Raw genomic sequence first — 26,014 nt, 5'->3', positions numbered from 1 at the left:
CCCCCCCCCCCCCCAACCGCAGGAGCAGATCGGGCTGCTGATCAAATCGTGTGTGTGTGTGTGTGTGTGTGTGTGTGTGTGTGTGTGTGTGTGTGTGGGTGGTACAGTTAGATTTTACAGCTCTCCGTTTATGTGTCCACGGTGGGTGAGTCCTGCCACCCCCCACCTGGTTAAAACACCTGTTCCAGAACCCAACACCACCACCTGTCAGTCTGAGTGACCGAGCTGCTTTTAGGGGGCAGATTTTCAAAGATCTCTTTTGATATTTCAGTTTGATCCTGAAGTGCAGTGCCCTCTCCACAACTCCTCAGCACAAGGCGTTCCTCACCAACGTTTGGCTTCACGCTCTCATTTTTGCTCCTGAAAGGGAAAGCGATTACAACAGGGTTCAACCTTACACTCAACACGCAAAGTCAACATTTTCTTCCTCTGGTTTGTTTCCAGACCTCTGTTCACACGTTACTACCTTTTTGAGTATTTATGCCAGAGTGTTGAAACTAAATGAAAGGAAGAGGAGTGACGCACTTTTGTCAGGTGGAAAAAATAACCTGTCAATTGCAGAAACTATTTCATTAGTGTAGGTGCCTCAAGCTTTCGCATTATATACAAAAAAATCCCAAAATAATCATGTTTGAAACTCCTGAGCAGCAATTAGATTATTATGGCATATATTGAAGTTAGATGTAGTGCTTGAACTGGTTCCAACTTGATTCCTGAGGTTTCACTTTGCTTTCTAACCTCTTAATTGTGGCCTCCTGTCCTCCCACCCTTGACATGCGTGGCTGTGACAGGACAGGTGAGCTGTGTGGGTGGAGTGAGGCTGTAATTCCCCCTCTTTCATGTGGCCAGTGTGACGTGTCACTGCAGTGTTATGAGAGGAATGGATGCCATTCCACGCCATGACACTAAAGAACAAGTCGGCCCTCAACCAGCCACCGGATTCCCTGCACGTACACAAACGCAGAATTCCCCTCACACGCTCTTCCGTGACATTGATAATCAAAGAAGGAAACACAGACGCTAAATCGTGCGTATCTTTCAATTTTATTCGCTAACATGCTGTTTGAACACATACAATCAGGCAACCTTTAAGTGTGTTACATGGAAGTCCTGGTGCTATGCAGGCATTTTAACTGAAATACTGCCATTACATCCTGTTGCACCACTAAATGACACCTGTTTTGTTTGCCTTCCAGCACTCCAGTTCTAGGTTTCACATGCTGAACTATTCAAACGGACGACGGTTAGGTTTATTTTCACGTTTCTCAATGGAAGATGATTGTGGACTGAGTCTTTAGCAAATGTTTGCATGAGTTCAAGTGGCATCCTTGCTAATAATAGCATTAAGAATACTAAGCAACTTCAAGTGGTTTATCCAAAAACACTTGCTTAAAGAATAAATATAACATATAAAAAAGCAATTTAGGCAACTGGACTGAAAGTAATAGCATTTTCTTTTTAGCACAATGGCAAATACATGAAATGTAACACGTGTGTGTATCCACATGGCATCGGTGCCAATAGCACGAGAAGGCCTAGCGTCTGTAAGTGGTTCTCAAAGCTACAGCTGCAAAAAAAAAAAAATCAAAATATCAAAGAATCAATTTAGGTTTTGGAGCTCGACAGCCTCAGTCTGGTGAAAGCAGGATGAAAGTACAGAAAATGAAGTGTCAGAAATATTGTTTAATGGCCTTCAGGAGAGTCCAGTGATGCCGGCTCTGGTTGACCAATGAGACCCGAGGGTCGTTAGGGATGTTGAGAGGAGGAGCAGGACAGAGAAGCACCCTGGAGATCAAAGTTCAAACGAGCAGAAGTATTTTCTGATTCAAAACGCGGCTACGGGACGGATTGTAAATACATTTCCTGGTAAACTGTTGTGATAATATGGTTTTCTTTTATTCTCCGATGTTCTTTGTAGTTTATACCAAGGTTTAACAGCAAGTAGCTTTAAAACGGTTCTGTAGCCAAAATGCAAGACACGTTGCTAGTTTTTAGTGTGGTGGTAACATGGGTCATACAGATTATTTTCATGCATATTGGTGCATCTAAACCCTGGTGACAGAGAAGGCACCCATCACTGTAGGGAGAATGACCCTCGTTGACAGTTGTTGACCAATCAGCAGCAGCTGAATGTACTAAAGGTGGGTTTTGTGTCCAGATTTGACAGTAAAGACGATTTCCATGCAGCTTCCTAGCAAGCCTGTGAGAGTCAAGTGTAGCAGCAGTCTGCCTCCGCAGGAAGATGACATCAAAGTTGACAGCAGCGCAGGAGCCTGGAAGCCTGCTGAGGTGCAGCACCTCCCTACTGAGTGTGCGCCAGCGCCCCGGCACCTTGTCCAAATCCAAACCCTTTGGGACCAAAGTTTTTGGCATAACACCCTGGAGGAAAGAAAGGCAGCTACATTTGAGCCTGAATCAGCTTTGTTTCTCCTCTCAGCTCTCATCCTTGATACGCTACAGGCATAAAATGCATTTTTTCCAGTTAGGATACCTCACATCTCTTATTTCTGTCTGAAAATATGTTCCGTCTTTCATTTCACGAATGCCAGTTGAGCATTTGTTTGTTCCAGACCAGCCAGCAGCATAGCAACGGACCGGAGGGGACGGCTGATGAGACAGTCTAACAAACCTTCGCACTTAGGGACCGTCAATAAATTACAGTGTGAAGGACCTCAATCAGTATTTTTCTCTATAGCTTCATGCTGACTTGCCCATATTAGTGACAAATAGGCTTTTTAAAAAATTACATTTGTTTTATGTGGTACTCAAATTTGGATTTATTTAACACACATATTTGATTAGAAGATTACCGCTTCCATGTCATGTGACCAGATGGAATTATGTCCTATTCAGATATTTATGTTGAATTTATTAATGGCACATTTACAGCCTAAGTACATGTGCTATTTTAGTTTAATTGAGTAACACTGACTCATCATATTTTTCACTAAAATGGGCAGGTCAGCTTTGAAAATAACATAATTGTGTCCCTAAGAGCCGGAAGAGGGAGATTTGTTAGCCATCCTCTTATTGCCAAGACTCTTCAGCAGCTCTTGAGCCAATGAAATGTGGTGAGAATGAAACATTGATAGGGGCGCAGTCTCACGTTTCCGATGAAAGTTGGACACACAAAATACAAAAATTCAACACATTAGAAAAATGACATCCAAATCTGCAGAAACAATTCAGAAAGTAGCCTTTAGGGTTGCTTCACATGACAGGAACTCTGGTGTGTTCTCGTTTGTTAGCAGCAATGCTTCGTGTTGTCAAGAGTCCAGACAATATCTGCCTGCATTAGGGCGCCCTCTGCTGGATTGTTGTATTTATTACAAACCCATCCCCGCAAATGAAGCAAGAGAAGTTTATTTGGCCCAAATTTGCATTCAAAATCCTGTTATTTAATTGATCTGCTAGTATTTACTGCCTATGTCATGTGAGTGCGGTGTGAAAGTCCCTCCTCACGAGGTCACTGAGTTCGTATTTCAAGTATTTGAGTCCTTCGTCTCTCACTCTGGAAGAGAGTTGGGTTAACGAGTATTGAGGTGAAATTGTGAACCAACATTTTCTCAAAACTTGGTTTCAGGGTCAAGATTAGGTTCAGGGTCAGGCGTTAAGTTGTATTGGTTCATGTTGGGTTAAGAGGCCAGGGAGTGATTAGCAAGGGTGTGTGTGTGAGTGTGTGTGTGTGTGTGTGTGTCAGTGGGGATGTGGATGAAAATGGCCTATCCCAGTAAAAAAAAATCACATGACCTCTACATATTTGAGCGACTGGTTTGAGACAATGTTGTTGTTGTGAGTTCTGGTGTGTGTGGCTGAAGATGTGTGGAACCCCATGTGCAGAACCTGACCTTGTGTTATTATTGTGGTGTGTTCACGGGTCACGTGTGGGTTTGTTCATCGCGAATTTCAGTGTGTTTCCTTGCGATTGTGTTGTGATTTATACTTCATTGCGTATTGTTTGCCTTCATTGTCGTGTGGGAAGTGAAGACGGTGCAGTTTTACCTTTGCAGTAGATTTCCCCGTCCTTGTCAGCCAGTGTGGTCGACTCCAGACTCTTCCCACATGTGGCGCAGCGGAAACATCCGGTCTTGTGCCACGCCTGTAAATAGATAGAGGATCAGTTAAAAAGTTCTTTTTGATGTTGGAAGCGTCGATGCGTGCGTGTGTGTGCGTGTGTGTTTGCGTTACACTGCCAGCTCCGATCACTTTCTCAGCGGCGTAAACGGCTCTGCCACAGCGGGGGCATTTGTCTGAGCCTCCAAACTTCTGAGCCAGCTTAGACGGGTTGGGGTTGGTGGTGGGACGATGGGGGGCCGGTCTGATGGAGCACGACAGAGAGAACAAAACGTGGATAAATAAGTGGCCCTCAAAGAGACCGTGAGTTGTTGTGTTGGTGTCGTACTCACTCCTCGGGTGTAATTCCCAGACCCTCTCCCCTGTCCATGCTCAGGGTGCCTGCCCCCTGCCCGTAGCCGTAGCCTTTTGGCCCGTACTTCTTGCCGTAGCATGACTTGCAGTAAATTTCCTCCGTATGAACAGCAACTGTTGTACTGTCCAAGCTCTTCCCACACACCACTGGACACACACAGACATGAAAACACACATTTTGTTTCTGCAGATCTGTGTTGGGCTCGTAACCCTTTCCTTTTATGGAACAGTCCGTTTAAATGAGAATGTTCTCGTCAAAATTCCATCCCAGGAATGTTCGATTACGCCACAGAAACACAAATAACTCACAACTCCAGGAAACAGATGATTGGTTTTTGTTTTTGTTTTTTTAGAGTAGAGGTAAAAAAAAAAAAAAAAGGTTTTAAGCTGAGTTGAACAATTTCCACTTGAGATGACGAAGATCTTTGACTCATTTCTTTCACTTGTTTGTTTTTATAAAAAAAGACGAAGTTGCGTAAGACTTCCCTTGTGGCTGGCGTGGGAGATATGGCTGACAAAGGTATCATGAGAAAATACTTAATTTCAGGGGATATTGGTAATTGTTTTTGTCCCTCTTTGATAAAGATTGTTGACGGCTATAGATATTTTAACAGTGTTGCTGCCCAAGCCTAATATTTACTTCGTATTGATATTCTTATTGTTCAAACATGATTTTTACAAGAGAAAACTATTTACATTCAACACTTCCATGACTGCATGCTGGGCTGAGATTATGAATCCTGATTGTGTTTGCATTTCCACCACAGTTTTTATTAATGAATTAGATTCTTAGAATATTTCTGTCCTTGGGGAAGAATATTGTTAAAACACACCTGTAGGGATTCTAATTTTGTTTTGCCGGACTCATTTAAGTGCTGTGTCTCCTTTGGTGTGCATGCGCCCTGGACAGCCCCAGCTGTGCCTACTCATTCAACATGGAGAACAGACGAACACCAGTTAACTCAGCAAGTCACCACTCGGACAATGACAGGAAGCAGCAAACTCACAGCACAGGAAGCAGGACTTGTGGAAGCTCCGCCCATCACACAGTACCTCTTCGGCAAAGTAAACTGTCTTCTGACAGCGGCCACACTTGTTTCCTCCTCCTAATGGCATCCTTTCACAACTGGCACAGAAAAACACGCAACCATTAGTCTGACGTGTACGAGAGTTTTTGCAGGTCTTGAATGTTTGATAAAGAATCTTATCGAAGAAACGTTTCCACCCCGGAGTCACAGATCAGTGACAGAGGAGAGCAGCTGGCAGGGACTATGAATGGAATTGTTTGCTAAATGTCAGGATATATTCTTCTCAGCGGGACAAATCACATGTTGACACATCGACCGGGTTCAGTGGAGGAAGTAAATATGTAGATGAACTAACACCCATCAAGTAAACACATTGATGGGATTCTTATGGCCCATTTACGCACCCATATTTGGTCTCAGCCTGTAATTGGGATGTGTTCCTGCCAGGCTCAGACCCTGTAATTTCACTGCTGCCAGTTCTCTGAGGTCTGTGTGAAAGAGCAGTGAGTCAGCAGAGGAATTTTGTTAATAAAGGAAAAGATGAAGGTCCCTCTCGCTCTAGTTGCAGTCGGTTGATTTGCAAACTGGACGTAATCAGAGTTGGGAGTATTGCTAAAGCGTGACATTCTGAGAGTTTCAGGGTTGGGGTGACGTGAAAGACCCTGGCGCCCAGCATGTTTTCCAGAATGAGTTTCCTCATCCACATTCCTGGCCGCGTGAACCCTCCCACCTTCCTGCCCACTCGCTGCTCCCCAGCCGTCTGTCTCGCTCTGCGTCACGTCTACAGACTGTGATACGGGTTTGTTCTCTAGGAAGTACACAGTGAAGACGAAGGTGTCAGCATCCTGACACCTGGGCCAGTGTCCTGAGATATGAGGGCAGAGCCGTACCCTGCCAGCATTCGACTCACTTCCTGTTGTGTTTTTCAAAGCAAGTCTGAGTCAAACTGTCTCCTGTCTCTCTAAAAGTAAATGTCCCGCTCCCATACTAAACACACATCTGAGACCATGTGCGTATGAGCTCATTCTGTGGCGATAAGTCGTTGCTCTGTGGGCAGTAATGGGCGGAGTATCAGGCTGCTGCTGCTGCTCCGCCACGTTCATTCACAGCCAGTTACTGGAAGACAGGGAAATCATCCAACATCAATGTGCCGAGGGGCACAGCAGAAACAAAAGTCAACAGTTTTGTCTCGCTCGTGTGGACGTGCTGGTTGCTAGAGACGCCTCACAGACGGGGGACTAGTGCAAACACACACTGTGAACCGAGTGTGTTTCAGGTCTGCAGTGGTGGCGCTGAGGATGTGAAACACGACCTGGAAAAATAAAGATCTGCTGGTGTGAATTCAGGAATATTTGATGTAAAGCTCCTACATCTTGGAAACTAGAATACCAGTGGAACCATAATGAATGTTTTTTCTACCAGGCGTTAAAAATATATTATTTGAGCTTTCCACCAGCCCAGCTGGGAAAATATGTGGTAATAAGCAGTAAGTCAGGAGTCTCAAATAACTTCAGCTTTCACTGTACAGCAATTATGAAGACAAGATGATCCCTCAGGAGCAGAGGAAGAGGACGACGAAGGTCGAGGCTAAACTGAGGGTCACGATGCGAAGACCAGTCCAACTCCAACTCCTTGCGGCGGGATGATGTACGTATTTTAATGAAATTTTTCATCTGGGGAGGAATATTGGAAGGATCTGACCATAGTTATTGAGATGTGTACGACTAATGGCTGTTCAGATTTATTTAGTTGTCTATCTGCACACAAAGGGAAACGTTCAAAGACGTGAGGAAGTGAAAAAAATTTTTTTCCCTTGACGGACTAGGAGACTATTTGAGTCCTAGCATTAATGGTGTCTCAGTGAGGCCTCTTATTATTGAGCTGGAATTGAAGTAGAGCTTCCAGAGCTCAGAGAAATGCGTCTGAATAGTTTCACACAGAGGTTTTTCACCCAGTATGCGCAGCCATTAAGATCCCCTCTACAAAAACAGATTCCTATACTTTTACTAGGATCTATACAAAATCCTAGAGCTCAGTAGATGCTGCCTCTGTAAATGTGCAACAATATTTGTTGGTAAAGCTTCATCTCTTACTTCCTGAGACTTGTCAAAGGACTAGAAAGAAACAGTGAAGCCGCTTTGATGACAGGCAAGTTTGAACAAGTGGGGAAAGTTGTGAGGGAATCCTGGAATGAAAGAGAGGGAAGGGGGGAGAAGTGCAGGGAGTCCATGCATGACATCAGCCGATACTGCAGTCAGCGCGACATCAACTTCTTCTCTGTCTGGAGCACGAAGGACATTTGTGCTCTCGGCATTGTGTTACCGTTGAACTGCACACTTCTCTAACTGGCACGTGGTGAGTTGTTGCTAACCGAAGGGAGTCTCCTCTGGCCTGACTTGACCCAGATCAGGAAAGTAGAGGCAGTAAGAGGCAGGCAGCAAGTCAAAGAAGCTCAAGACCACTTACCTGCAGTTGTGGGTGTAGTGATGGACAGGTGGACGTTTGACCCCACAATCGATGTCGTGTTAATGCAGCTCTGGAGAGTCTTCAAAGGACCTGAGTTAGGCGGTGAAGTCTGCAAGACAAGAGGAGCTTCTCTCACTAACCCAGTTATACCATTTTATCCTGACTAGTCCAGTGAAACAACAGTGAAACTGTACCTCCACTCTAGGTTTTTGTCTTTCTACTATTCTTTTCTCCCAAATGAGGTGAAAGGGAGGAGCCTCTGTAGGTTCTGCTTCAGTCTGAAAACATATTGCATGTGAGGAGGACCGGGGGAGTGTCTGACTGACTGGCCAAGAGGAGGGAGGGAGGGCGGCTTTGGGAGGAGACTGAGATAATCTCTCACAAATTGTCTTTCCTGTAACAGAGAATTACAGCTGCAGACACAGTGAACGCAGAGATAAACCACATGCAGAAAGAATCTGAAATTGTGAAAAGAAATGATGTTCTTTATGAGGACAGGAAATTAAAAGTAGATGAGTCAGAGTTGAGAGGCGGGAGGTTTTTCTCTCTTTCCTCCTCCGGTTTCAGCCTGTTGCAGGTCTGCGAGAGAACGAGGCAGCTGGGAGTGTGTGTCTGTCATTTAGGAAGTCCTTGTGTGTGTTGCATGAGCGGCTGATAAAAGAAAGGTTGTGTCGCCTCATTGATTTCGTTCAGTTTTTGTTTGAGTTGAGTCGCCACGCATGTCAAGGTTTTGGGTTTTTTTTGTTATTGTTTTTGGCTGGTGGTTGCAGGCCTGACCCTCACCTATCAGAGAGATTTCCAGGACAGAAGTCAAGTCCACTGATCTCGGCCTCAGGGAAACGGTTTGACGGAGTTTTAGTTGTTTGCCTTGACGCTTCCTGCTGTACTTAAACTACCGGTGTAACATACAATTATTTGTATTTCTGGTATTAAGGGCAGATATTGTTTTTAGTTTAAATATGGAATTGTCTGGGATGTACATAGGTAATGACCGACTGCATCACAAAGTGTGTTGATTGTATTTAAGATGTTTGTTCCAGCCTTGTTGTGACTTTTTATGTCATCACACGATGGTTTTAATCTCTTCTTGTTTTTGTAATGCACTTTTTATGGCTTTTTAACCATGGAACAAAAGGACCAACATACACTTGAAAATATAAGAACCATTACAACAAAAATGATGAAGGAAAAAAGTAATAAGGTTTTATCTCTTTACTCGGGTTAACCTTTAACAGAAAGCCCTTTGAAGAAGCAAATGGGACGAAACATCAAACTAATTCCAGCCTCTGTAGTTTATCGCCACGACCTTCATTGACCTTTAGGACCCGGCAGTTAAAGGTCACTCAGATGTGCTTGAGTGGGGAAGCTTAAATACAAAATGAGCTGAGACCGTCAACCGGGTAGCATCTGACCTCTGCTGCCATCATGTGGTGATTGAGGGTAGTGAACGCTTGGACACAGACCTGCTGATCAGTTTGAAGTTGTTTTAGGAAGCTTTGACCACACGCACTCGCATCAGTAACACACACGACTTGGACGGTTGTGTTGTTGTCTTGATAACACTATAATTAGAAAGTGTGATGCGTAAGTGTACATACATGTAACGTAAACAGTCTACATACATGTACCGTGTAGTATGAACAGCCAACTTTTTCTGTTTCTTTTCAGGTTTCAGTTTAACAACATAAACAAAACAGAACTTTTCACCCTGCAGAAAAATAACTTACAGCTGTCAGTTTACAAAATGGTTGATAAATTTGTTTAGGATAATTAGTCTCTCACATGCTTACACAACATCTCATGCATGAAGTAGAACAAGTACATATACACCACAGATCATATTCAGACAAGTCAGAGTCTCTATAGAGGTAGAAACAGCCAGCATACATGTACCATGAACAGCCAACATACGTGTACCATGAACAGCCTACGTACCTGTATCATGAACACACGACATACATGTACTATGAGTATCTCACATACATGTACCATGAACAGCCAACATACGTGAACCATGAACAGCTGACATACATGTGCCATGAACAGCTGGTATACATGAACCATGAACAGCAGACATACATGTACCATGAACAGCAGACATACATGTACCATGAACAGCTGACATACATGTACCATAAACAGCCTACATACATGTACTATGAACAGCTGACATACATGTACCGTGAACAGCTGGCATACATGAACCATGAACAGCAGACATACATGTACCATGAACAGCTGACATACGTGTACCATGAACAGCTAACATACATGTACCATGAACAGCAGACATACATGTACCGTGAACAGCTGGCATACATGAACCATGAACAGCAGACATACATGTACCATGAACAGCTGACATACGTGTACCGTGAACAGCTGGCATACATGAACCATGAACAGCAGACATACATGTACCATGAACAGCAGACATACATGAACCATGAACAGCGAACATACATGTACCATGAACAGCTGACATACATGTACTATGGCTATCTCACATACATGTACCATGAACAGCCTGCATACATGTACAGTCTACTTCAAGCGCAGCCGAACCCACTGTAACTGGTTGATATACATGCACACAAATCCTGATGAAACGTGTTGTACGTTGTGTAACGTCGCGGCAGCCTCAGTCTCTCAAAGCATGTTGATGACGTGGGAAGTAAATCCTCGACGATCTCCACCTTCATCTCTGAGGCTGGCACCTCCCATCCGATCCAGAACCTGACCAGGTTCTTCAGCTCAGCCGTGGATGCTGGGATAGACAACAAGATCAGGAGGCTGCTGTGGCTCGTACTGGAGTGCTCGTCAGTAACAATCGTGACTCGTACCGTTCTCAATAAATGTTTTCAGGTAGTCGGATACTCTAGAAATATCCATGACATCACACTTCTCCTCCTCATCTTCCTCCTCCTCTTCTTCGTTGCTCTCAAAGATGATGGTTATAGACGAAGGCCAGATGATGCAGTCCAGGAGCATCTGAAAGAACATTTGACTGCAGCTGAATAGAAAATAACTGGCCAGTTGTGCAGCGTAGGGGTGTGGCCAAACTCCAGTACCTGAGGTGTGACTTGTGCTTCTGATTCTCTGGGGAACAGCAGTGGGATCACATCTGTCCTGTGAGTGACCAGCGGCCACAGTCCAGTCTCCTTCAGGCCTTTTTGGAACTGATTGATTTGGCATCTCGTTCGCTCAATAACCTGCAATGCAGAAGAGTTAACATGACGTACACAACACAGTTCAACAGGAATCTTCTCTCTGTTGCTGCTCACAGTTTTTGGATGATTATCGACAGATCCTGAGAGAGATTTTTTTTTAATTACTGTAAAATTACACATTTTAGCGTGCAGGCTGGTGGGGGTTGAGTCTCTTGTTGAGTCAGCCCCAGGTGGCCATACAAGGAACTGCTGTTTTTGGTGCATTCGATTTTGAGCGGAACTCTGGGCTCGTAACTGTCAGGGGGCCTCAGAGTGTGTTTGATCACAATAGTAAATTGTGATGGGGCCCACGTTTCAGGGGCCAACACTCCTGTGTACGATAAAAAATGGTGTCACCATAGTTTTTGTTGCAGTGAATGTTGGGTAACAGTGGTGACGATCAGCAGAAAAGAGTCTTTTTTCAAGAGAATGTTAAAAAACATGCCTGTAGAACAGATATGACGGTGTGTTGTAATGACAGAGGATCAGAGTTGATGAGTAGAGAGGCTGTGGTGTGGAAAAATAGAGACACATTCATATTACAGCATGCAAAAGAATCTTCTCTGACAGCCATTTCCTGTTGGTGGCGTTTGGTGCTGGCAGGTTCCACAACAGACACAGCTGATGGATCGAGTCAAGTTCTTTTAAATCAGCATCCCCTCCCAGCTAGAACAAAAATGACACAGACCTTTTGTTCCTGCCACTTGCAGAGAATTGATGAAACAATTGCAGTTGCATGTTTTCCGTCGAGGACATCAAGCGGATGATAACTCACTGTTTTCACGGCGTCACGAATGTCGAGGTCGGGACAGTCCTGTAGCGTTACTGGTGTCGTCTCCAGGGAACCTCCCAAGAGAATGTGAATAATAGCCGGGCTGAGTCCCGGGAAGCTGGGGCCGTGGTGCAGGAAGGAGTGTCCAATCATGCGCCCGGCTACGGTGAACAAGTCGCTGGCAAGCAGCTCTTCAGAAAGTGACGGGACGAGATGATCAGGTTGACCTTCGAAAAATCTGGAGATGGCTGCACTTCCTGTGACAGTGAGAGATTCATCCAATCTACTCCAAGTAACCAGCAGCAAAATTCAAAAGTGTAAAAAGTGAATGCGTGTGTGTGTGTGTGTGTGTGCGTGTGTGTGTGTGTGTGCGCACGCGTGTTTGTGTGTGTGTGTGTGTGTGGTGTCTAACCCAAGTTAATATGGAATCCACTTATAAGCTTGAAAATCACTGTTGACATAATGTGACGGTCAACTCCACTTCCTGTCGCTACGTCACCTGTGGAGAGAAACACACTTTAATATGTAAATCAACACGACGGTGTTGAACTGGGTCAGTTTTAAATAATTACCTTGAAGTTTGCATCGAAGTGGCGCCGCCCACTGGACGTTGTCTCTCTTGTAGAATGAGATCAGAGCTTGGTCCTGCTCCTCCTTGTCTCGTCTGATGTCCACGCTCAGAAACAGACTGCTGCAGGCTCTGTTGTTGTCCAGAAGCTTTTCAGTAAATATCCAAGCAGCTTGTTTGGGATCCGGCTCTGTCCTCCATTCTGAGAACACAGAATATGAACCATCTGAAGTATTCAGTGTCCAGCAATGAAAACCCATTGCTGATGTCATCACTGTGTCATTTACCATGTGGTCGATTAGACAAACCCGTCATACTTGGTGAAACCGCATCCGTCTGTTCCATTTCTGATTAATCATAATGGGCAGTCAGTCAGAAGCAGCCGCCTCAACAAGCTGAAAGAAAAGATTGCTTGCAGTTGGTGGAAGGTAAACCTCCCGTGTCTGTCCAGCTCCTGGCACCCTGAGGTCTCTATAGGAGGTAAAGAGCGACTCTGTGTTCGAACAAGTCTTTCTATGAATTACAGGGTGCAGCTGTGGAGGTATGTTTCTGTGCTCTTCCTCAGGCAACAGAGGAAACGAGACACGTAAATGGCTCCTCAACTTTGAACCTATTTTGAGTTCTGATCATTAGCAAAGAATGTTGGTTTTCTAGCTCCCTATGGCGGAAGGATGGATTTCATTTCGCCTTTACTGACATTTTCTGAAACATCCCCTGCCTTGTCTGTCTTTGAGTTTAAGTGAATTATTTCTAATTGTAACAGAATATCTTCTATTGCTCTGTTACATAATGTTGTAATATTAACATTCATTGAGTTGAACCCTTCACTGAACCAAAAAAAATCATCTTCAGACGGTCATTACGTAGGACAGTGACGTGTTTTCAGTTTGTTCTAGGACCCGTCAGCATCAGATGTACGTGCTTCGTTCATCAGATGAACCCAGGAAATACCAGAAGAAAACGTAAAAGAGCCTTCAAAGGTTAAATGAGAGAGTGACAGAAAAATAAAACCATAGGTGCAAATTGATTTAGACAATATATATTCCAGTAAAGTACTATGTACTGTATATGGTGTATATTAGGTCTCTGGTCTTAAACATTCAGATGAGAATAAAAAAATGACCAGGTAAGTGAATGTGGGTCGCCTGACTGAAGATTCAGGGGCTCAGAAGACCACCTGAGACAGAGCAGTGGGCAGGTGGAAGGAGCCTGAACCATGAACTGTTACTCAAGAATTTTGACTCAATAAAAGAACGTTCATTTAAAATCAAAGAACCAGGAAGAACAATGGAGGAGCTGGACAGTAAGTTGGAGGCAGAAGTGAGAGGACAAGCAGCAGCTGTTCTTACCTGCGAAGGTGTGTGACACTGGTTCTGGTTTGCTGTCACTGAGTCTGGCTGGGAATTTCAAATCCCAGTAGACTAAGCTGGTTTAACTTGTCAGTACAGGTATTGTAAAAGCAGACCGAGTGTAGAAACTTAGCCTCAGGCCTCCACATTTTGAAGGGTGCATTTTAAAGGTGACAGTTGCTGGATTCCTCTTGCATTCTACCAGCAGCCCTTTAGTCAGACTAAACCATCAACATACAAACTGGAATCAGAGGATTCTTCACTCATTCAATCACAAAGATCTTAATTATCATTATCCCGTTAAGTCAATTAAAAATGCTGCTGCTCCAGAGATGATGACCAGATGTCAGTATTTGTGATGACTATGGTTTATCTAGTCACTTGTTGATCCCTCTACTAAAACTGGAACCACAACCCAGACAAGTGCAGTGACGATAGAGACGAAAGCCAAGCGACACATCCATGTTCTACTTATAACAAGCAGGTTTGTACTTTGCTCCAGCAGCAGTACGAGGCTGAATACTTTTTGTTGTGTTCCAGCGTTTTCAGTCCCCTCCTCCTGTCAGAGAGAACTGCCCACAGGTATGAATGTGAAGTTAGAGAGGAACTAAACCCCCCTGGTCTGAGACTATCTCCACCCACTGCAGTGTGTGTGTGGAGTTGCAATACCCATCTCAACCAGTAGAAGGCAGCCATGTACATTTGAAAACTCTAATTTCCATCCATTTGTTTTGTACTGGGCTGATCCTGACATTTGGTGGATTGAAGCTAACATGTCGATCTCACATGTTTTGCACAACAGTATGAACAGCCATGCCCCCCCCCCCCCCCCCAACCCTCCAGATACCCCTCAGGGTGACAGTGACACAAGTGGCCCATTGTCAAGTAGCATCTGTCAGGGTCTGTCTCTGGGGGGTGGACATGCTTGGGGGCCTGCAGAAGATTAGCTATGACATGACAACACCCACTTTACACACACACACGCTCATACACACACACACACACACACACACACACACACACACACACACACACACACACACACTCTTGACAGAGACATTTTTGCACGCGTCCACCCATAATCCCTCTGTTCTAAGCCACTTCCCGTTTCACTGAAACAAAGTGGCGTCATGTGCGTGATCTGTACTTGTGGATGACTTCGGATTGTTTGCAGCTTGGTGCCTTGTTATCTCCTCCACTCCAGGGGCCTTGACACAGTTGTTACTCTGAGATGAGCACTTAGCATGAAGGTAAAACTGTACGTGCATGTTTGGAGGTCAAAGAGGGCGGGGTTAAATGTGTCCAGCATGTGTGGAGTAGAGTTGGAGCCTGTTAGCGTTCATCACTTTGTCATAGCTAGTTGATCAGCTGAGGTATTTATTAGCATACTGCAGTTTAGCAGGGAGGGGTTTGTGTTATTTATGTTGCTGCAGAGCCTTGCAGACCCAGTGTTAGTGCAGCCGGTCGATAACTGATCAATACGTGATCAGTTGTAGAGCTCCAAGCTTCTACTTCACCGCAAGATCAGATGGTTCAGGCTGACGATTGATTAAACGCACACCATGACAGGAAAAAACATTGCCTGGAAAACCATCCATATGAGGAGCGATGTACAGGCATACTTTTAGAGGTCTGATCCTGTGTGTCAGACTCTTCATGAAATATTCAGCGCCGTCCCCTCTGTGAGCCGGCACAGCACAAATAGGAGAGGGAGAGACTGAAGAGCAGGAGATGAGCAGAACATTTCAGACCATCATCCGTTTTCTGATGGGTGAACTCAAGAACGAGAACATGGTGGACAAACTCAAAAAAAATTGTAGCTTCAGATCTTGATGCTGTCCTACGGGATGACCTGCCCCCCCCCCAGCCCCCCCCCCCTCCCCCGGGTGAGCTATGCCTGATGTGTTTCATAAATGGCAAGGCAAGGCAAGGCAATTTTATTTGTATAGCCCGTTTTCACAAACAGTTTGTCTCAAAGGGCTTCACATGGCATCATAACAACATCCTCTGCCCTTAGACCCTCACATCGACTGAGGAAAAACTCCAAAGAAAACCCTTTTAACAGGGAAAAATCTGAGCAGAATGGTAAATGGTAGCAGAAAGTTCAGAACGATTGAGTGATGAGAAGTAAAATGGGACTAAAATGTCATTTTACTTAAAAAACCAAATCAAATCCAGCTTCAGGCTCTCCAGCGAGACAAACCAAAGGGTTCCTAGCAGATTCAGTGTGTGATCCAACTGCAAGAGTTTTCTTGACAAATTCTCAGACTTTTAGTCAACTAAAGCTTGACTAAAGGTAGCCAGAGTGAGGATGACTCACATGATGAAGACTGACAAGGACATTTGACACACACCTAATCAGAATGAACATTACCTCAGAAATATTAGTCCTGCCAGTGCACAACGGTACGACCTGTACTACTACAGTTCAGTAACATTCTACTGTGTTTGGAAACAGGATCAGATGTTTCAGGTCAGCCGTCCACATGTGAGGACATTTTTACGTCTGTGGTTTATGTTGATGGCTCCACAGTCCGCCGCTCAAGGTCAGGTCTGGGATGTCAGTCGTCCCTCTCCTTCTCACGCCTCCTCTTCCTCCTCCAGTAGAGGTGTGGGACCACTTAGACCAGTGACGGATGGGCTGTTCCACCTCGGGGATGCCTGTTCATCCATATTTGCATCGGTCGCTCGTGGATTTATCATTAACACAAACTCTTTTACTGACTTTCTTAAAAACTCCTCTTTCTGCCACCAGCAATTGAACGTTGAAATCTGGGTGATCAGTTTGGGCTTCTCATATTTGTGGTGGCATCTGCTTAATTACCATGTTACTCACATCGCACGCACACGCGCGCGCGCGCACACACACACACACACACACACACACACACACACACACACACACACACACAAAAACCACAGTCATCCAGATAATGGTCTGGCCTGACACTGCTTTAGCTGGGCTTATATTTCATCTCGGAGAGGGAGGGAGCAAAGCCAACAGGTCCATTACTGGGGGGGGGGCGGGGGGTGGGGGATAAGGGGGAGGAGAGAGAGAGAGAGAGAGGGAGGGCTTGTGATGAGGCGAGGGGAAATGAGAGAGAGAGAGAGAGGGGCAGGAATACGGCTGCAGGCGTACTGCGGCACCAGCAGCGCGGCATGACGTGATAGAAGAGTAGAATGACACACAGACACAAACGCACATGCTCCCATCAGCGCGGCCTGTCTGGTAGAAGTAGACAGGAGAGGAGGCAGGATCACACACTTGCTGCCGGTGGGTCCTCAGGGTGAGTGGAGACTTGTGACTTTACTCTTCATACACATTTCCTGGTTTTTAATTGTTTGTAGGAATCTGAGCAAGTTTTGTCTCCCCCTTTTTCGGTTGGCTCTCTGTGATTGTTACCACAACGAGGAAGTTGTAGAGAGAAGCAAACAAAAAGGAAGGCAGAGCTTAAGTGGGATGAAAAGAGGGGCTATGGGGGTATACTAACTGTACCCAGGCGTGACATGATGCAGTTGGCCTGAATCAGCACTATAGGGGCTGTATGACTCAGTGCAGCGCACATAGCATACAAAGTGTGTATGCTTGAGAAGAATCCAACAGATTGAGAGTGCTGATTGATGCAGAGCTGGATGAAAACAGAGGCATACTTCATCCAGCCACACGGCCGTGTTTATACTGTGGGGAGCCTGGTTATGTTCTGCCCTGTTTAGTTTGTGTGGCTGCCTGTGTTTGTGCAACTATTTTTACTTCACTTGTGCAGGCTTCTGAGCTTCAGAGTGATTCACACTAGAAATCTTCTGGGATTGTGAGTACTTCACCATGTGTTTGTACCATGCTGCGTAAGAGCTCATCCGCCATCCTCAGTAAATGAAACACGTTGAGAGACGACACGGACAGTGCGCCGTGTGGTGGAGTTAATGGTGAAAATTAGAGGAGACGCATGGCGGTTTCAGGGACGAGAGAATGTGTGTCACTGAAGGTCAATGAAGTACATTTCCATGTGACTCATGAGTGCAGAAACAGCGTTCAGTTCATTGTTCAGATGTTTTCATTGTGTGTGTGAAATAAGTGCCAAAAGAAGAGAAAGGGTGATGTCATCAAAGAAAGTGACTTTGAAAATGAGTCACTTTGGTGTAAAGGCCCCTGATAGGCTGAAAATGTTGTTACTTTCTGTCGCAGCTTCCTGTCTTGGTGAATGGTGAAGTTCTTCAGGCCAATGAGAGGGAAGTTGTGCGGATGCAACAGTGATCCAGGAAAAAGCAGCCCATTGTTCCTGGGACGTCGGAGAAGTGTGACCTCCCTGCTGCCGGCTCTGCCTGCCTGGCTCAACGGAACGCCACAGACGCGGTATCACACTGGCAGGTAAGATCAGCAGACTGGTCACATGACATCACCTCGCTTTACTTATTTTGTTGTGACTTCCTCATAGGAAAACAGTGCTTTTCTAGGAATTCTGTTTGGTTTTTTTTGCATTGCTGAGTGTCTCTGAGACCTTGTCATACGATGTATGACTGCGTGATATCGTTGTTGTCTGGCTTGTCATCATTATCGCAAATTGAGGAGTCGCTAACACACAGACACACACTGATGTCCTTCAGACAGAGAGGCCTGTGTTACTGCCTCATGTATTGATTTTGAGATGAGTCAGAGGCTGCTCATCACAAGGCTGAGGTTATGTGTGTGTGTGTGTGTGTGTGTGTGTGTGTGAGAGAGAGTGAGTGTGTGAGAGGTAGAGAAAGAGAATGCATGTCTTTGATCATGGAACTGTTGAGGCTGTTATGGGAAAGGGGAGCGACGGTCTGTCATGTGATTATGAAGTTAGCAGCTAACATCTTAAACCGGCTGTCACACTAACCTCACTCGTCTACTTCCAAAAACTTAAAACTTTAATGTTGTTTTTAATAAGCTCATAAAATTCAGCTGCTGCTCCTGTGGAGATTAATAGAAGTGTCAACCAGAGCAGAGGAGTAGTGAGGAGCCAGGAGCTGCAGTTGCACACAACATCCAGCAGATGTCAGCATCATCCAGGCGGTTGGACACATTGAGAACCCGTCAACACGGTTCCTGTTCTTGTTCTTAAGTCCCTGAATTGTTTGTGCCTGTAAAGTCTAATACTGCCAGCTGAGATGCTCACGTTTTCTTTTCTTTCAACTGTGAAGCTCCTGCTAATCACCGAGTTGTTTAACTCATCAAGAATCATTTTACTGATCAGTTTGACAGATCAGTTTTAGTCATCAACTAAAAACAGACCAAAAACCCACGATCTGCAAATTTCCTTTTGCGTGCTACATTATGGACAAACTGATCAATCTTTTTTTTTTATAAATGGCAGTAAAAATATCCCTCCATTAAATGTGTGTTCTCCTTTTTTGCCTCAATCCCAGACTACAAGCACAAACACCATCCAGTTTAAAGAAAAATAAATATCTTGATTTTTTTTTTGTCCTACACATTTTGGGGGGGGGGGGGGGGCGCACATGACAAAGAACCTACTTTTTTGTAACCACGAGCTACAACACTTCCTCTATTTACAGGAATCTCTGCAGCCAGACGAGTCACACGCACTCAGACATGGAGTGGAAGCGTAAAGCAACAGTTTATCTATTGTAAAGGCTCTTATATAACAGATAGACTGCGTTTGTGTTTGAGGCCTGCCGGTGTTCAGACTCATGACTGCGCGAACACGGCGTGCATGAGCCGCACTGTGTGCAGGAGCCAGATATTCAATTGATTTAACAGGTTTCACCCCCTACAGCTGCTGGTGTCGGTCAAAAGAAATGTATCATAGATTTTTCCTCTGATTTCTGTCCGTTGCTTCATGCTCGCAGACATTCCACCGCCAGCTGAGCGTCGGTATATCAGCTGCTGCAGTGCAGCTATGATGACCCCCGGTGTAACTACAACCCCCAGAGGAATTGCCGATTTCCATACAAATAGACGCGAGGTGCTAGACTGCACCTGTGCCCTGGAAAATCTTCGCAGGAATGATGTCAGACAAAAATTCTGATGCTTCTGAGTGTGTCAGCCTCCCTGGAGATGGGGAGAGAATGAGATGGAGGGGTTACAGGAAAGAGGGGAAGGAATTCAGGATGAGGAATGAAGGGGAACAAGGATGGACCATCACATCTGTCTCTGTTGACCTGCGGCTCGACTGCTGCTGAACGCTGCTGCTGAACCCACCTTCATCACCGCCAAATAAACGATGATGAAGCTCCAGCCTTGATACTCAAATCACTCGTCTTCTGTGCCAGTTGGTCTGATAATAGAAGGAGGAGGGGTTTCTACAGAGAATCTGAGAGCTTATTCCTGTGGAGGTTTGGAGCTGAAACTGTCAAGCTCTCCCCGTTAAAGGGCTTCGCTGCTTCTGTTCGCTGAGTTAACGGCTTAATTTGACACATCTCTGCTTTGCCGAAGACTCTCCAAGAGTCGACTGGCATCGTTATACCTGCTTTTTAAGAAAGGTCGAGCAGGGTTTAATCTTACATTTGTGTTTGTTGTTGTGTGTGGTGACTTCAGCCAGCTTGGGGACACAAACTGGACTTTAGAGCAATTAAATGGTGATGGGAAGTGAAATTAAGGACCAAAGCACCCTCCCTTATTTAGCTAAGTCCCTGTCAGTACCCCCCAGAACACATAAGCTTGTGTGTGCTAAGAAAATCTAAATTAGTCTGAACAATATGTGCAAAAAGAAAGATAACGTCAGTATATATTGGGGTTCAATGGTCCTGTGACGTGAGGACAGCAACAGGATTTGTTCTCTGTGTTCGGTTTCAGGGCCATCAAGCTCAAACTCAGTACCATCTCACTTTAGTAGAAATACTTACGAGAGCATTTTTCAAATTAGATGAAAACAGTAATCAGACATTTTCTCAGACCAATAATTTATTAGCGTTCATCATGATCAGTTACAGTTTCACTGATTTTTCAACCAAATGTGATCAAATGTAAACTCACACTGTTTGCTCAGGAAGAATATGTAGCTTAGAATAGAAGTTCTTGCATAGAAAGTACAGTTAGAACAATGTGGACATGGAGTCTTGGAATATCGGCCGTGGTATTGTTCCTGTTGTTTGTTAGTTTTCCCCTTTTGAGCTCTAATTGGTGATTAGTTGAACCCATGTTTTAGGAACTTCCTGTTTTATTCTGAAACCACTTCCGACTTGTGTCTTTGTGTGCTTTACTTCCTGCCTTTGTGTGTTTCCCTCCTTTCTGTGTGATCACCTGCGTCTTATCAGTCAATCACCTTCCTGTTGCTTTCATCCAATCAGCTCCCTCGCCTGCGCTCCCCTTCATTTATCTTCTGGTTCTGCGGTCGGATCCTTTGTTCAGCTTTTGTCTCGTGAGTTCCGCTGCTCGTACCCTGCAGGAGAGTTGCAGTTTTTAAGACAATTCTTCATTCCCGGGCCACCTGCCTTTGTTCAATGTGACATTAATGTCCCTGTCTGAATTGCAACCCCGGTTTGGCATTTTTGTGAAAATAAGCAGACGTGTGATGGGTTACTGGATCAGATCATTTGGGTTTGACCAAAAACAGTCATGTGACATTCTTAATTTCTGGTGGGGAGAGCGAACAAGTTTGTCTTCTCTACCTGTCTTTTCCTAGTAAAGCAGCACAAGTTGTCAATCACATGATGGAATGATGCGATCTCAGCTCAGAGATAAACAGATCTTTACAGTGAAGAGCATCCGAACATCTGGAATCAAAGTAAACACGGTCCAGCGGTCGCATACATCCCACCTCTGTGGGAGAATCCGTGTGTAAATAAACACATTAAATGGAGGAAATCAGTAATGTGAGAACGTAATGTTCTGAGCGCCGTTGTTGGAGGTTGCTGTGAGCATGTGGATGCGTCTGTGAGGGCGTTTTTGTTTTCAGAACTCCAGCAGGCAAAATTGATAACGCAGACACGCCGTGCCTCGCTGAAGAAAAAGAACTCGTGGTTTACCATGACTCAGTTTGTCATACGTGCTTAATTCACATGCTCGCATACCACGGATGGTGAGCGAAATCTGTGTCAAGACAGCAAATTCAGATTCATCTGATCAAAGTCATTTATTTCAGTATTTAACATAGTTTGTTTGATACCTCATTTGATGAACAGGCTTTTTTCTGGGGCTTTTTTGAGGCTGATTATCCCTTCTGTTGTTGAGGAGAGGCACCGAGCACTCGCCCCTGAGCTCAGACTACACTGGACTTTTGAAAACATGTTAAAACAACACATTTCTAGACAGAAGACAAGCTTTGTCCTGTCGCTGGCCAAGGACTTAAATACCCTAAAATACCTGGATTTCAATTTTTGTTCACTGTTCAACAAGCTTTTTATTGGGTTTGGTATGAGATGCAAAAGGTCGACTGGAAGGAAGCTGTAATCAGCTGGAAGGGGACGTACGTCCACCCGCTGAGGCGGATTTGTCTCCGTCAGTCAATCCTTCCTCCTCCTCTTGTACACGGGGACGACGACAGGAGTCCAGCTGAAAGTCCTCATGGAGTTGTAACTGTGGGTTTTTGTACTTTTAGGTCACTATGAGTGGGGGAGTCCATGTGAAGCCAGGCCTTCGTCCTCCTCCCCCATCAGGAATCCCCCTTCCACGCAGCCTGTTGCCCACCTCCCCAAAAACAGACACCCGCCGTCGGACAAGTGATCTACCAAGGCCCTTGACGCAGACTCCCCAACACACTCCCACACACACTCCCACACACACACCCTCACACTCTCCTTCCCATTCCCCACGGAGTTCCGGGATCCGTGGGCGTCCCTCTAAGGATCTGCGGAGAGATGCTGGTCTTAGAACTCCCCTGGTCCAGCGTCCACCTGCCCCCCAGGCTTCTGCCTACAGCAGCCCCCTGACCCAGTGCCAGGCGCCACCGCCACTCTCCAAAGACACACCAGATGTGGGAAAATCTGCACCAACTCAAATACAAACACATTTTATTCACGATGGAAATCACAACAGAAACCCCCTCACCAATAAGAACCAAGCCTGGGGGGCCAGCAACCTCCGTCCACCACTCCAGCTCAGGAGAGGGAACAACTCCAACTCTCTACTCCCGCTGGTGAGTGATGTCATGTCAGAGAGAGAGGAGGAGCCTCCAGAGACCCTCCCAGGTCAGTCTACGGCAGTGAACGATGGCAACAGCCTCTGCCCGCGTTTTCCTCCAACAAGCAACCAGCAGCACATCAGAGGTCACCTAGACTCCAACAGCCAATCAGACGAGGAGATGGGGACGCCCGAGGACTCCAGTCCAGCCTCCTCTCCTGGCCCCCTGCCGCTGCCCCCCACCATGCCCTCCATGCCAGTCATGTGTAAGGTGGCTGTGGGTATACAGGATCAAAGTCTGCAGAGGGAGGCTGTGCCAGCAGAAATACACACGCCAAGAGTTAACATGGCGACTGTAGCCCCCTTCAGCTACAGGTGAAGTGTCTGCACGCACGCACGCACGCACGCACGCACGCACGCACGCACACACTCCTCACTTCCACCTGCTACAGACCACCCCAGAGGCTTGTTTTTAACCATTTCAGTTGAATTTCTTTTATCAAGCATGTATGCTCATGCATCCACACACACACACACACACACACACACACACACACACACACACACACGCGCGCACACACACACACTCCTCACTTCCACCTGCTACAGACCACCCCAGAGGCTTGTTTTTAACCATTTCAGTTGAATTTCTTTTATCAAGCATGTGTGCTCATGCATCCACACACACACACACACACACACACACACACACACACACACACACACACTTAGTGTTTTCTGGAGCAGAGCTGATTATTGATGTGTCCTCTTGACAGCCGCAAGGAAAACTCACTGTAAACGTGCACACAGTCCCTCCTGATGTGGGACACAACGAGGAAGGAGTGAATCTAATTTTCAGAGTTTAAAAATGCGGCGTTACTGTGTCTGATGTGTGTTTCTGAGTGATGTGTGGCTTTAGAGTTGAACAAAAATGAATCCATGGAAAATGAATCAAGATGAAGCAGAATTTTCAATTCGACACCAAAAAAACAAGGAAATCGTTGGAGGAAATAACTTCCTTTCATGTCTTTCTCTTAGCAGGACGTAATTACTCACAATGCCATGTGCGGCGTCAGTGCTGCTCTGTATCTTGGATTTGCTTTCATGGAAATTGGAGTGAAACATTTTCTCCTCCTGATGTGTGGACAGGCTGCAGGTGCAGGAGAGAGATTTCTCGGTGGATGAACTGAGCGACTGCTCGTCTGGCTCCATGGAGGTCTGCTGTGATGAGCTGACGCCAGGTGAGACACACGCACATTCTTGAACAAATCTTTTGGTCTGGTCAAGTCTGCTCAGTCCTCATCGGGGTGATTCCTAACTGTGGTTATTCAAATTTTAGTTCCTCATCACAGGACAGTAAACTTGGTGTTTATGTCACCTTTCATGGCCACATTAATAAACTGTGGTTTGAAAGGGTGGTGTATTAACAGTGGATTGGGCTGAAAATGATGGATGTTATGACAGAAAAGCAAAGAAAATCGTGCGTAGTTATTGACTGTTTCTTGTAAGAGTGGGAAAAGATCACGCCGTAACAAATGAATGTATGTGTTCTCATGTTTTCCAAGTAAACATAAAGTTGGGGCAATGACTCCTGGATACAAGCACAGATGTGCAATGGTGACGGCAGTTTCTGCTGCAGCTCGTGACCTGTAGCGCCTCCCAGAGGCAACAGCTGGAGGTGCTGCCTTTTTCCTTGACCTGTTTATTTGTGTGTTGTATTTGTCTTTATTTTTTTCAGTTCACTTAAAGTTCAAGAAAATCAACAGTGAAGAGTTCAGTAAATGCATCATGACTTCAAAGTCAATTATTTGAAATACTTGTGACCTGAACAATGGTGAGTGGGGTTTTTAGCCAAACCCAGGCGGCCCGTTCAGACCCCGGCCGACCTTTGAGTCTCATCATAAACCTGAGCTGATAAAACAACCAGTGACCTCCACGTGCACGTCGACCCCGCTCCTCCCGCTCCTCCCGCCCCTCCTGCTCCTCAGGCCTGAGGAAGCATGTGTGAAGGACGGTGGCTTGATTTCGTGCCTCAGCTCTGGGCTGTGTTGATGAGGACTCGAGACGTTAAGATGGAGGAGGATGGCGGGGCTGATGTGGGTCAGTAACAGGAAGAGAGGGGCACTTATCAACTTGCTGCCAGGCAGAATTAGATGCACATTGATTTCAGCTTCATCCAAGTGCTGTCAGGGAGTTTGAAACCAGCCTCCTCTCACGCTTCTTCCCGGTCCCTCTGTACTTCTCCCTTTGTAGATTCACTGACCTAAAAAAGTCACATGACCCCCCCCTCCCGTCACATGCCCTCAGAGCAGTGGTCTCTATGTACCCACAGCCGTAGTCTTCCTTTGTCGTGGTCACTCTGAGTCAAAGGATGTGGATGCCGTAGAGATGCGGTTTTATTAGTGGCTTTAGTGAATCATTCTTCTTCATGTTGGAGCGGCGCTGGCAGAAAGTTCAGAGTTGGTGCGTGTTGAGATAAAATGAGCAAAATCTCCTCTAGATTATTCCCACCTGACAGGAAACCCACTGTGTCGTCTGGGGGTGTTTAGACAGACAGCTTCTTAGATTTAAAACCTGACTAAATCCGTATTAACTGACATAAAAGTTATTTTTCAGGTCGCGGCAGGAATCCACGCAGATATCATCACAAACTGCTTCATGTATTGGTTTTCTGTTCAATTAAAAACTCCAGCCACCAGATTAGAGCTGTTAGGAATAAAAACCCTTTTCTGGAGGTTTCCACCAGCTGGTTGTGGAGAGGGGGGGTGGGAGCTGATGGTAGACCAGCCCTGGTCTTAAAAAGTCTCTGGCTGTCTTGGGACGATGGTGTTGGTCTTGTAATTGTTCCCTAGCAGGCGTTAGAATGATACTGTAAGTGTTTTCGACTCCTCTGAAGCTGCATTTCCGTGGATGGTGGGCTGACACCCTAATAACTGTAATTTAGGGAGCGGAGGAAGGGAGGGAAACAGAGAGGAGGGTTGAGTTTGAAGTAGAGAAGCAAAGTGAGAGAGTGCGTGAGATGAAAAAAGGAGACTGATAAGTGGTTGATGGATTTTGCTTTGTGTCAGGATGATTTCAAGGTTGATTTGTAGCGTCATGCAGCAAAATCTGATTCGTTCACTTTCATTCTCAGCGAATGGAACATGAAGGT

General features: G+C 45.5%; 3 protein-coding genes across 10 annotated transcripts in view; 1 reads left to right on the top strand and 2 right to left on the bottom strand.

Moving 5' to 3' along the window:
- nav1a (neuron navigator 1a) overlaps positions 1–26,014 on the top strand; it is a 113,729-nt gene that overhangs the window by 16,861 nt on the left and 70,854 nt on the right. For 4 of the 7 annotated variants that reach the window (XM_086214878.1, XM_086214877.1, XM_086214876.1 and 1 more), the window contains exons 2-5: positions 6,985–7,103; positions 18,004–18,186; positions 22,343–23,238; positions 24,013–24,104. In XM_086214878.1, the coding sequence (XP_086071004.1) occupies positions 22,349–23,238; positions 24,013–24,104 (982 nt within the window). In that variant the 5' untranslated portion in view covers positions 6,985–7,103; positions 18,004–18,186; positions 22,343–22,348. Of the gene's footprint in view, positions 1–6,984; positions 7,104–17,014; positions 17,108–18,003; positions 18,187–21,140; positions 21,164–22,342; positions 23,239–24,012; positions 24,105–26,014 lie in introns of those variants that run through there. The other 3 variants (XM_086214873.1, XM_086214872.1, XM_086214874.1) reach the window with 3 other exon arrangements.
- On the bottom strand, positions 1,032–8,225 carry LOC147256675 (cysteine and glycine-rich protein 1-like). Of its 2 annotated transcripts, XM_086214891.1 has the most exons (7): positions 8,117–8,225; positions 7,923–8,031; positions 5,436–5,554; positions 4,407–4,575; positions 4,189–4,318; positions 4,003–4,099; positions 1,032–2,379 (listed from the first exon to the last, which is right to left on the bottom strand). In XM_086214891.1, the coding sequence occupies exons 3-7, from the start codon at positions 5,542–5,544 to the stop codon at positions 2,303–2,305; spliced, it is 582 nt and encodes a 193-aa protein (XP_086071017.1). In that variant the 5' UTR covers positions 5,545–5,554; positions 7,923–8,031; positions 8,117–8,225; the 3' UTR covers positions 1,032–2,302. The 2 variants fall into 2 exon arrangements, with proteins under 2 accessions (XP_086071017.1, XP_086071018.1); XM_086214892.1 differs by lacking the exon at positions 8,117–8,225 and having other exon boundaries at positions 7,923–8,110.
- On the bottom strand, positions 10,325–12,786 carry LOC147256674 (G2/M phase-specific E3 ubiquitin-protein ligase-like). The gene is made up of 8 exons (XM_086212505.1): positions 12,759–12,786; positions 12,476–12,673; positions 12,316–12,402; positions 11,907–12,160; positions 11,675–11,797; positions 10,994–11,134; positions 10,766–10,913; positions 10,325–10,689 (listed from the first exon to the last, which is right to left on the bottom strand). The coding sequence occupies exons 1-8, from the start codon at positions 12,784–12,786 to the stop codon at positions 10,472–10,474; spliced, it is 1,197 nt and encodes a 398-aa protein (XP_086068631.1). The 3' UTR covers positions 10,325–10,471.

Source organism: Aulostomus chinensis, chromosome 9, assembly GCF_037954235.1.
Source record: "Aulostomus chinensis isolate RoL2024-O1b breed Wild chromosome 9, RoL_Achi_v1.0, whole genome shotgun sequence".
In the NCBI taxonomy this organism is placed as follows: domain Eukaryota; kingdom Metazoa; phylum Chordata; class Actinopteri; order Syngnathiformes; family Aulostomidae; genus Aulostomus; species Aulostomus chinensis.
The sequence above is the reverse complement of the archived record's forward strand: the minus strand, read 5'-3'. Positions and strand labels throughout refer to the sequence as shown.

Coding starts and splice junctions, on each gene's coding strand:
- LOC147256675 (XM_086214891.1), bottom strand. CDS start 5,544: ATGCCATTAGGAGGAGGAAACAAGTGTGGCCGCTGTCAGAAGACAGTT. Junction 4,319..4,406: donor CTGGGAATTACACCCGAGGA/GTGAGTACGACA, acceptor GTGCTCCATCAG/ACCGGCCCCCCATCGTCCCA. Junction 2,380..4,002: donor CGGGGAAATCTACTGCAAAG/GTAAAACTGCAC, acceptor TCTTTCCTCCAG/GGTGTTATGCCAAAAACTTT.
- LOC147256674 (XM_086212505.1), bottom strand. CDS start 12,786: ATGACGGGTTTGTCTAATCGACCACATG. Junction 12,161..12,315: donor TGGATTCCATATTAACTTGG/GTTAGACACCAC, acceptor TCACTGTCACAG/GAAGTGCAGCCATCTCCAGA. Junction 10,690..10,765: donor GAAAACATTTATTGAGAACG/GTACGAGTCACG, acceptor TGTCTATCCCAG/CATCCACGGCTGAGCTGAAG.